At 35.8% G+C, this 11663-nt stretch overlaps 1 protein-coding gene across 2 annotated transcripts in view; it reads left to right on the forward strand.

Moving 5' to 3' along the window:
• Positions 1-11663, forward strand: part of LOC128988405 (heat shock protein 68-like) — a 66260-nt gene that overhangs the window by 30453 nt on the left and 24144 nt on the right. Inside the window, exons 5-8 of one of the 2 annotated variants that reach the window (XR_008490374.1) lie at positions 4218-4434; positions 6806-6956; positions 8909-9178; positions 10901-11536. Coding sequence is in view for 1 of the 2 variants with exons in the window: in XM_054409659.1 (XP_054265634.1) it covers positions 4218-4434; positions 6806-6956; positions 8909-9178; positions 10901-11446 (1184 nt within the window). In the remaining variant the exon portion in view is untranslated. Of the gene's footprint in view, positions 1-4217; positions 4435-6805; positions 6957-8908; positions 9179-10900; positions 11647-11663 lie in introns of those variants that run through there. The other variant, XM_054409659.1, reaches the window with a different exon arrangement.

Below are 11663 nucleotides of genomic sequence, written 5' to 3' on the forward strand. Positions count from 1 at the left end.
CCAGACACGAAATTTCAATATAGTCTTTATATGCATTCAATTCTAATATTGCTTGTTGTGTGTCCTTATGGTTATTATTATTGTAGCAAGTGGGGCTTAATTAAAACTTCACATATTAATATAACATACATTTATTAGGAGCTCTATTAAAGATTTTACAATTCGGTTCTAAGTCCATTTTGCAGAGAGCGAGTCTCCTTCTTAATCAAAGTGAGCTGGTGCTACCAGTGCTGCCAACATAGCACTTTCAAACTAAACTAACAAAACTTTACTATATATAACAAAACAACTCACAACACCTCCCCCTTAAATCTTTTATCCTCTAACTAACAATTTAACAAAGTTTCAAAATTATGAGCATTAGCACTTTTTTAACTTACCAGACAAAGACTTCTGAAATTTTAAACAATCATTTCCTAACCTATCAAACAACATAAGAATTTTCAACCATAAACTAAACATACCTAATACTTTTCATCTTCAAAAATTACCAAAACTTGTAGGCTATTAGTATTTCAAACGTTATTTACCAAGTAGTGCCTAAACAAACCCTTTATTATCTATAACATCTCAAATATAAAAACAACAATCAATATAGAGAAATACAATCATATTTAAAATACTTCAAACTGAGGTTTACTCAAAACTTAAACAGTCCCAACAAAAACCTATTAGGCTACACTATTAAACATAATTCACTTCCTAACCCTTTTCTTGGTTAGGCCTATACAATGTAAATTCCATTTTTTGTACAACTTCTTTACTTAAGCACCTCAAATAACACAATACAGGACAGTTAATCAGTGTCATAATCCTCTAGCCTTCTTGGAGGCCTAATTACACGACCAAACCTAGTTTTATAAGCACTTCTCACATTAGGCGTACCATTGTGGTTTACATGATGATAAATTTGATGAGGTGACGAAGGACTTGAGAGGAATGGGAGCAGACTTGGAACTGGCAGAGGATAGAAGAGCTTGGAGGCACATGGTTGGCGAGGCCAAAAACCACCTAGGTTTCCAATGGCCACAGGAGTAAGAGTAAGTAAGTATTGTGGTTTACACTACTATGCATTGGTGTTAAAGCGACACCACGACTTAAATCTAGTGATTGAGATTGTGAAAATGGGGACACAACTTGAGTTTGTGGGGTTAAAGTCTCGCTAATACGAGTATTTGTCAAGTTATTTGAACTTGGTGATACATTTACAGTAATAGGCCTACTAGGATTTGTAACCGGAGTTTGTGATTGATCTGATTCTACATCATAATACACTTCATTTCTCTGATCATCAATAGGCCTATTTAAATTACGTCCAATTTCAGACCTCAACCTTAAATGAAAACTATTCCTTCTCAGCACTCGTCCATTACTCATCTTAACCATATAAGATCTAGGACTACCTGTTAGAGCTACAATTTGACCTGGTTCCCATACCCTTTTAACAAGATTGTACACATAAACTGGATCCCTTAACTGAAACTCAGCTTTAGGCTTAGTTGTTCGATCATACACTTGAGCAGACTTAGTTTGATTGTTTACGATAGCTTGTTTGACATTACTAAGATTAGATAAACTTGGCTGAAGCAACCTTTTTGTGATAGGCACTTTAGTACGCAACCTACGACCCATAAGAATTTGAGATGGTGACAACCCATTAACAACAGGCGTATTACGATATTCTAAAATAGCTAACTGAACATCTGACCTAACTTCATGACATTTTTTCAGAATTTTCTTTATTGTCTGAATGGTTCTCTCATCTTGTCCATTTGACCTGGGATATAATGGACTTGTATTAACTACTTCGAAACACCATTCTTTAGCAAACTCTTTAAATGCAAATGACCCAAAAGGATTATATTTGAGATGTTATAGATAATAAAGGGTTTGTTTAGGCACTACTTGGTAAATAACGTTTGAAATACTAATAGCCTACAAGTTTTGGTAATTTTTGAAGATAAAGAGTATTATGTTTAGTTTATGGTTGAAAATTCTTATGTTGTTTGATAGGTTAGGAAATGATTGTTTAAAATTTCAGAAGTCTTTGTCTGGTAAGATTATAAAAGTGCTAATGCTCATAATTTTGAAACTTTGTTAAATTGTTAGTTAGAGGATAAAAAGATTTAAGGGGGAGGTGTTGTGAGTTGTTTTGTTATATATATAAAAAGTAAAGTTTTGTTAGTTTAGTTTGAAAGTGCTATGTTGGCAGCACTGGTAGCACCAGCTCACTTTGATTAAGAAGGAGACTCGCTCTCTGCAAAATGGACTTAGAACCGAATTGTAAAATCTTTAATAGAGCTCCTAATAAATGTATGTTATATTAATATGTGAAGTTTTAATTAAGCCCCACTTGCTACAATAATAATAACCATAAGGACACACAACAGCTAGAAGTATTATTTTCTAACTATAATACTACTGGCATATAATAATCTTTTTTATCTATGTTATTGACGATTTCTTATTTATTAAAACATTGTTAACGTAAAATCTTTTACATCTTACTACACAGAAACAGGTACTTTTCCATGCGTATTGATAGGCTGGAAAGTTGCCCTTTACCGTGACTAAACATGGAAAAGTAACGTTATGTACTTTTACCGTGCACATAGTTAGCTGATGAAATAAACAGCCAACTGCAACGGCTTATTTTATTTTCTGTAATATTAAAATATTATAATTTATATTATGTTCTAAATAAATTGTGTTACCTAAGCGTTTAAAATGTACTAATTATTCTGTGTATTATGATGTAAAGTATCGTACGTTACTCGCCCGGTCTCCTTTAACGTACTCGCACGAAAATCCCACTGACTAAACCTCGCGCGGGAACCGTCGTGCTAGCACGGTAAAACACTACTTACCGGGCTAGTAACGTATACTATAACGTTGCATTGGTATTGCTTGCCCCAATAATTAATTATATATCCCTTGAGAAAAATAACCAATTCTACGATAGTTTAATTTTTAATGCTACGGTATTTGTCTGCTTGTCATTTTGATTTCTTACAGTATCCCACACCGTAAGAACGACAATATTGTCAGGCAATGACAGTATGAGAAACCCCCAAAATCAGTTCTTCAGCTCAGCTGATATTATTCTATGTCGTCTGCGTCTGTTTTGTTTAAGTTTCAGTGTTCAGTCAGTAGCCTCCTACCTGACAGTGACAGATAGTATTTAAACTTAAACACTAATAACAAAGCCGGGCGCATTTTCTTTAGTTAAACTAATTTAGTATTTTTAAAATTTCAACTAAGCTACATTTTCCAAAAAATTCTAGCTGTGTTGGAAACAGTTTTATTAAATATTAAATCTGAAGTATCTGCTTTTCTGCTAGCTGACACAACTTTAACAACAAACTGTTGTTGTATTGCAGTGGTCAAAATCATGAATTTTGCCATAAGTATTTGGATATAAGCCTATACCTAATTTTCTCTGTGGCATAAATACTCAATATTTTGGTGTTTTCGAATTCCAAACCAGATAACAAAAGATAAGTCAGGCCCTAGTAGAAAAATGGAAACATGTTTACAGCTTGCGTCAAAAATTATCATTGACTTGGTCATAGGCCTACCGGTAACCTCAAATGAATGTTATGGCCTGCAGAAAAGGATAAGATCTTCAAATTCAAGGTAAATAAATTACTTAAACTAGGTATAGAAGACTACAGATAATTAACTTTCATGGGTAATTATGAACGTAAGCTACTTATCATGCAATTTATTTAACCTTAAGGTTTAACTTAATGTTTTCTCTGTTCTTTAGGCTTAACACAAACACCGGGTTAAGAAACTGTACCCCAATCACCACCCACAACGACTTTAGTTGGTGGGGCTGCCACCTTAGGTTAGGGAAAAATCGGGACATAGCCCCCTTCGCCCAGATTAACATAGGCTTAAATACGGGCATAAGGAACCAAAATCGGGACTGTCCTGGCAGAATCGGGATGAGAGGCAACCCTGGTGCCGTAAATAGGCGGCTTACAAACAATCTTAAATACATTGGGTCACTATAAGCTTAGTCACATTGAAAAGGGCAGTTATTATTACTTTGAGTGCCACAAGTCTACACCTCAGTATCTTTTTCATGTTCGTCCCTGCCTATGAGTTTGGTATAGGTTTAGGGAGATAAATACAATATGGGCTTAGGAGACCACATGCTCTCACTTATTCAGCATTGAACGTGTTAAAAATGTCTCATTGCTTGTTTTCAGGTGGAGAGGACTTTGACAACCGATTGGTGACCCACTTTGCTGATGAGTTTCAACGCAAGTTCAAGAAGGATCTGAAGAACAACTCACGAGCGCTACGTCGCTTGAGAACTGCCTGTGAACGAGCTAAGAGAACATTGTCTTCTAGCACGGAAGCAAGCCTTGAGATAGATGCTCTTCATGATGGTGTGGACTTTTACAGCAAGATCACCAGAGCCAGGTATTTTATCTTGCTATCCTAACTTTATAATTTTAATTAAGTTATCCTAATTAATTTCATAATTTTATTTCTGATCATTTTATTTAATGATCACATAGACTAGGCTACTGTTAAAAAAATAGGCCTAACATAACTTACCTAACCTCAATTTAAACAACAATGAGGTGAACTATATTTTTACATACGGTAGGTTAGTATTTTGAGGTATCATTATTCAACCTAGGGGAATATCTACTTTACAGCAATATTAATTAATATTAATTGTTATTACCATGGCTGGGAATGTACAACAAGTACGGTGTAAGTAAACAGAATAGATTAATATAAATTTTATAACAATGGGGATTGACAATGTTCAACATTAAAAGTTATTGAGTTTTTATGTAGGCCTACCACATAAAAAAGTTTAAAGTGAATAATAGGCCTACTCTTACATATTTATTAACTAGAATCTTTGATGCTAAAGAAACAAGATTTAGAGTTCAATACGGTATAACTCACCTAGGCCTGTGACATAAATTGCCACCAAACAAATTTTAGGCAAATATTTACTGTATTTACATTGGGATATGATGTTATTTTTATATGTCTACTTACAGTATTTTTAACGCTGAATCCAAAAATGCAATAAGTTTTTGTCGGAGAGATTCCTAAGTTGCCGTAGTGGCCGTAAAACGAAGGTTAGGATAACGAATCTAAGGATAATTGAGCGGTATTGAAAGTTAATATGGTGTGGTCTGGACTGGATGGGTCCGTACTGAGTGAGGAGTGAGGAAGACTGAGTGAGAAGAGCAAAAAAACTGTTTATACTTGATCTAATGCGGAATTAAATCAAATCAATTCGTTTTGATTTTTGAAACCAAATAATCTGTTCTTATATAGGCATGTGGGGAAGGTAGGTCGGGTTTTATGCGGATTCGTGACTGTATTAAGTGTTTTGAAGTGAGGTTAGATTAGGAGGGTAAAGGTTAGGTTATAATGAACCGACTCATTAATCTATGCAACTTCCAGACTGTTTTTGCACAACACAATCTAATTGCAACAATTGCAAGCTTGCACATTTTTGATATCGTTATTTCATTGTGTTTCACCCACTAGGCCTATTTAATTGTGCAAAAACAGTCCGGAAGTTGCATAAATTAATGAGTCGGTTCATTATAACCTAACCTTTAACTTACCTAATCTAACCTCACTTCAAAGGACTTAATATAGTCACGAATCCGCATAAAGTCCGACCTATCTTCCTCACATGCCTTTTCTGACATAAACTGCGATTTAAACATTAATATTAAGGTTGGGTTGGGTTAGGTTAGATTACATTTGGTTAGATTAGATTATGTAACATAATTTATTAGTTGCTGATACATTCAATTATGCACTGTGGCACGTTTTCACTTTTAGACACAATGGGATTATGTACTATGGGATTATGCACTATGGCACGTTCATTAACAGACGTTGAGGCATTAGCCAATGGTTGAGGATTGGAATGAGGACGATGATCATGTCGGCAGTGGCCTAGCTTCTATTACTGATATTTTACGTGAATAAATTCTATTTTGTTTTATATTTTAAGTTCATGCGATTAATAGTTTATGTATCGTAGTTGAGTGATTGTATTTTCTAAACAGCGCCAAAGTCCATTTTCTTTGAAAAATCTAGTTATTGCATAGGCCTATTGTAACTCTGATTTTGCTCTCATGGCGTCGTGTGTGGTTTTGTCTGAGTAGTATTGAATGTATATTGAATGTAAACAACCGACAGCTGTTTCCACTCCACAAACCTTCCACCCCTTTTAGTGCTAGTCACCACTAGAACTTGGACTCGTCCATACCACAAATATGTTAATAACTCTACAAAACTGAAGCTTAATATTAATTATTTAACTGTACGGCCACTTAGGAATCTCTCCGACCAAAACTGATTGCATTTTTGGATTCAGCATTAAAAATGCTGTATGTAGACATATCAAAATTTCATCATATCCCAATGTAAATACGGTAAATAATTACCAAATTTTAATACTAAATTTAAGTAAGTGAATCGTGAATCCATACTGTAGTTCTACTGAGTTATAATTATTCTTACATCTCATCGGTTGCTTTACAAAGTTATGTTAGACACAATTGTTACAATATATGTTTGCGGTACCAGTAGGCCTAATGGATAACAGAGATTAACAATTGAAGTCAAGTTAAATAAAAAAATTACTGTTAATACCTGTGTCAATTTAAGCAAAACCGCTTATCAGATAAAAAGATGTAGAGAGCAAATCGATATATTTTGCTATAAAGAACAGATGACTGATTACAGTGGTACAATGTAGGCTACAACTAATTTGCTTTCTTCATCGAGTCAAACTCATTTTTAGGTTTGAAGAGTTATGCATGGATCTGTTCCGGTCAACGTTGGCGCCCGTGGAGAGAGCCCTGGGGGACGCCAAGCTGGACAAAGGCCAGATACATGACGTTGTGCTGGTGGGCGGCTCTATCAGAATACCAAAAATACAGAAGATGCTGCAGGTTGTTGTCAAATATTGTTATTGTCTAGGTTACTGGACTAACTATTACTAGGCTTACAAAGCTATTAGTCCTATAACTTTTTGAAATGTCTATTTAACATTCTATAATTTGTATGAATAATTTTGAAACTCTTAAACATTTTGTAGGCTAAGCTGTAAATTTCCAGTAGATGAAACTAAAACTAAATCTATCATTGACTTGTTAACCTGTACGGCATTTGATTGTTAGAAAATTGACAGAAGCTACTAGGAGACAAGGCTAAATAAGAGAGTATGGAATTCCTTAATTTAGGAAGCTTTTAAACGTCTTAAACTTCCTAGATAAACTTTCATCCCTTAAGATATTTATTTTCTGAGAAAATAACTCAACGGCAATCTTTACCTTCATTACCTAAGCATGATGAACTAAACAATCAATAAATGCAAGAATGAAAAAAAAAATTGTCATTTAAGTGAACATTAGGACCTCATTTTCCCATCCTTAGCCTACAGCTAACATGTTAACTAATTAAAACTACAAAAAAGGAAAACATTTTTTATCTTACATTCTATTACCTACACACTCTCACACACATTAAATTTTCCCTACATTCATACTTAATGTATACCATCAAGCCACGCCACAGGTAGAATGTGTTCAGTGCTGCCATAAATTGAAAACAAAAATCTAGATGCCTGATATGGTTGGTTTGGTAACCCTAAAAGTATAATGCTATTTAAAATATAATGAAAGATCTTTTATCAAAACAGTGGTCCTGAAGCATGAAATATAGCCTATGTAGTATTTTTGTATTTTGACTCATGTCTATCCAGTCATGGGAACAATATATATTGCTCCCCCTCTTTTACTGCACCAAAGATTTGTCTTAATATTCTTCTTTCGAAAACTCTTAGGGCATTAGCATCGGAGCATAGCAGTGTCCATGTTTCTGCCGCATAGGTTACAACAGGTCTAATTGAGCTTTTATACAAATTTAATTTATTTTGTCTGCTTAAGACAACCTAGGTTCTAGAAGTTTCTGGTGAGCAAAATAGTCCCTGTTACCACTCATTATCTGGTTTTGGATTTCAATGCTTGATTTTATTTTTATTGTTTACGGATGACCCAAGATAAACTCTGTTACATTTTGAAATTTGAAATTTTCTATTTCCAATGAGCATGCTCTTCGCTTCTCTCTCTCCTCTGACCGTGATATCTTAAAAATTTTTTTACTTTCATTTATGCACAGTCCCATCTTTGAGGTCCCTTTAGTTTCACAAATGTCTCCTTCAGCACATTTATATTTCTAGCTGAGATGACAATGTTATCCGCATATGCTCCCAATTGTCTCATCCTACGAATAACGCTTCCTTCAATACCTACTTCACAAATAGCTGAATACAAAGCCAGGTTAAACAAAACAGCGTACAGGGGTCCTTGCCTAACTCCTGTTGTTATTCCAAACTCATTGATTTTCACTCCCCCTACTGAAACCTTTCCTTTTGAGTTTTCCATGCTGATTTGAGTAAGGCTTACGATTTTTTTTGGTACACCCATCTTTAATGGCATCAGTCTTTCTCTGTTTATGCTATCAAAGGCAGGACTATAATCAATAAATAAAGTGTGCAAGTCAATGTCAAACTCAGAAAAATTTTCTAGGGTTGCCTCATTAATCATGAATATTTGGTCAATAGTACTTCTTCCATCCCTAAAGCCGACTGATATTCTCCTATGATTTCTTCTGCATACTGGTTTAATCTTTTCAACAAAATTTGCCCCCTAACATTATAGAAAGGTTGCTAGGACTCAACTGATCGAATTCTGAATGTTTAAGTACCTACCTATAATCACTTACCTTGAATGTTCTGTAAAAAAATTCAAGCTGCAAGTTAAAAATATTTGTATTCTGCAGTTTTTATCGAGCAGTAGATTTCAAAGCACTATCATTTTCTCATTGTATTTACTTTTTTCAGGATTTCTTCTGCGGCAAGCCCCTGAACCTCTCCATCAACCCCGATGAAGCAGTAGCGTACGGAGCCGCCGTGCAGGCGGCCATCTTGTCTGGGGACACCAGCTCACAGATACAAGATGTTCTGTTGGTGGACGTTGCTCCGTTGTCTCTAGGTATTGAGACAGCTGGGGGCGTCATGACCAAGATTGTGGAGCGCAACTCTCGTATTCCATGTAAACAGACGCAGACCTTCACCACATACTCGGATAACCAACCAGCCGTCACTATACAGGTGAGATGACTGGGATGAGTTTTAGGTTTTTTTCAAAATGGATGTGCGATATACATAAAAATCTAACTCATACCCCTTTGAATCTGCTAGTGTCGTCACCAGAATCTATTAGGGCTGCTATCTCCTGATTCCTTTAAAGTATACAATTCATTTATATATGTGATCGATAGCAACAGTGTAGTGACGTCAGTTCTCCCTCCTCGGTCCCAGCCACCAACAGCAGCACTCCTAGTTTCTTGGGAACAAACGAGCAGATTCAAACGTAAGGTTTTTAACGGCCCAGTGAGAGCTGTGGGCTATGGTCATCAACTTCAGCCAAACTCTGTTATGGTAGTTTTATTCCAAATCGTGCCAAACAGTCTCTTATTTTGCCCTTTGATTTTCATATTAAGTGTTGGTGGAATTTAGGTCCATATTCACAACTTAATGCTTAAAGGCTTTATAACCCTCCACAGTGACAACCTTTTATAGTTTTCATGTTCATAGTCTTCTGTCACACTTAATACAATCAGCAACAGTTGTAAAAGACCAAACAAATAATGTACATTGCACAATGAGCTGTCCTAGTCATAGTATGTAGTAGTTCACAGATTCTATGTCATCTCAAACCATTGGAGGCCTTTTTACCTGTGACAAGAAAGGCTCATTAAACTTTCTTGAAGGGTTTATGATGCTAACTAACAAAATATATACTTTAAACAGTAACAAGACCAAGGTTTTCAGGATGTATGCTGAGTCGCACATGACACAACGCGCGGAAGCCAAGTTTTGTGGCCCAAGTCACACAGCACACAAATGTTTGACTAGCGCAAGTTGGGACACAGCAGATACACAGAAAACATATCCATAAACAAGTTTATTTGACAGTTTAAACTTTCTCTGTAAGAATAATGAGGGAGTTTAAAATGTTTGGTTTTTTAAATTTTCTCAGTAATTCTTACCTTAAAGCTAAGCTTCAGTATCCTACGCTGTTTAGATTTTTTACACTCTAAAATTAAAAGTTAAGTAAACAAATATTTTAAATGTTATATTGTTTGGTAAAAATGAAGAGAATAATTGTAAAATTATAAAGCTCTGTTCTGATAGTCCACTAAAGCTTTTCTTGTCTTCTTGGACCTTTCGTTAGCATCTCGGACTTTGGTGCGCGAGCGACGGGTTCAATTCCCAGCACACCCTCGAGCGCTAACTTTATTCTCACGCAGACCTCTTGTAAAATGCCACTGGCGTAGGAAAAAATTTGATTTTCCCTAGTCAAGTTAACTTATTGCCTTCTCTGATCCCTGTGCAAACCAATGGTTAATACTAACCTAAACATAAGGCTACCTCACTAAAGTACACGAAAGGGCCTAAACCAAAGACAGTGATATGAGTAGCCTAATCACCCAACTTTCTCTGCTTCCCTCTCCTAACTATCATGCAAAATTAAAAGATGAAATAGAACATGAAAATAGTTTTAATTCCTAACAATACCGGTAGTAAACTCTTTTAATTAAAATGATACATGGTTGACATAGATTGATACTTAGTATCAAAAGTCAATCGTATACATTTCAATTTGGAAAATAGTGTTTGATGTCCGTCAGATAAAGGTATGGTTTACATTACAATTTGTACAGTCTCTATGTCAAACTACTATCTAGGTAGATTACTAAGATTGCTAGGAGGTTTTCTAGCAAGTCAAGTCACAGTCGACAGTAAACTCATTCAAAACTTCTGCCACAGGTATTTGAAGGAGAGCGTGCAATGACGAAAGACAACAATCTCTTGGGAACCTTCAACTTAGCTGGCATCCCACCAGCACCCCGTGGAATCCCCAAGATAGAAGTGACCTTTGACCTAGACGCCAACGGCATCCTCAACGTCTCGGCCAAGGAAAGCAGCACAGGCAAGTCAGAGAAGATCACCATCCAGAACGATAAGGGCCGACTGAGCAAAGAAGAGATTGAAAAGATGTTGGCCGAAGCAGAAAAGTACAAGGCAGAAGACGAAAAGCAAAAGGAACGGATCACAGCAAGAAATCAGCTAGAGAGTTACACGTTCAGTGTGAAACAAGCGGGCGAAGAAGCAGGAGACAAACTGACGGCTGAGGAGAAGAAGAAGATTGTGGACAAGTGTGCGGAGGTGACATCATGGCTAGACTCCAACAGTTTGGCGGAAACTGATGAGTTCAAGGATAAGTTGAAGCAGCTACAAGCCGAGTGTTCGCCGCTGATGACCAAGTTACACCAGAGCGGAGGAAAAGGACCAACCGTCGAGGAAGTTGATTGAAGCACTCAGAGTTCTACCTTAAGCATTTATCATTTTATACATTTATATTCTAATCATCTCATACAATATCAGCTTTATTTATTCCATACGGTTAGTACTAACATGTTCAATTTTTATTTTTCAATAATTGTTTCATAAACTTTTAACCTAGGTTTCATTTCTTACGATGATTTAGGCTTAGTCAAAAAAAAAAAAAACAATCAGAAGGCACTTTACT

Source organism: Macrosteles quadrilineatus, unplaced genomic scaffold (genome assembly GCF_028750875.1).
Source record: "Macrosteles quadrilineatus isolate MER2022 unplaced genomic scaffold, UCM_ALF_1.0 Scaffold_3__2_contigs__length_128488019, whole genome shotgun sequence".
Taxonomy (NCBI): domain Eukaryota; kingdom Metazoa; phylum Arthropoda; class Insecta; order Hemiptera; family Cicadellidae; genus Macrosteles; species Macrosteles quadrilineatus.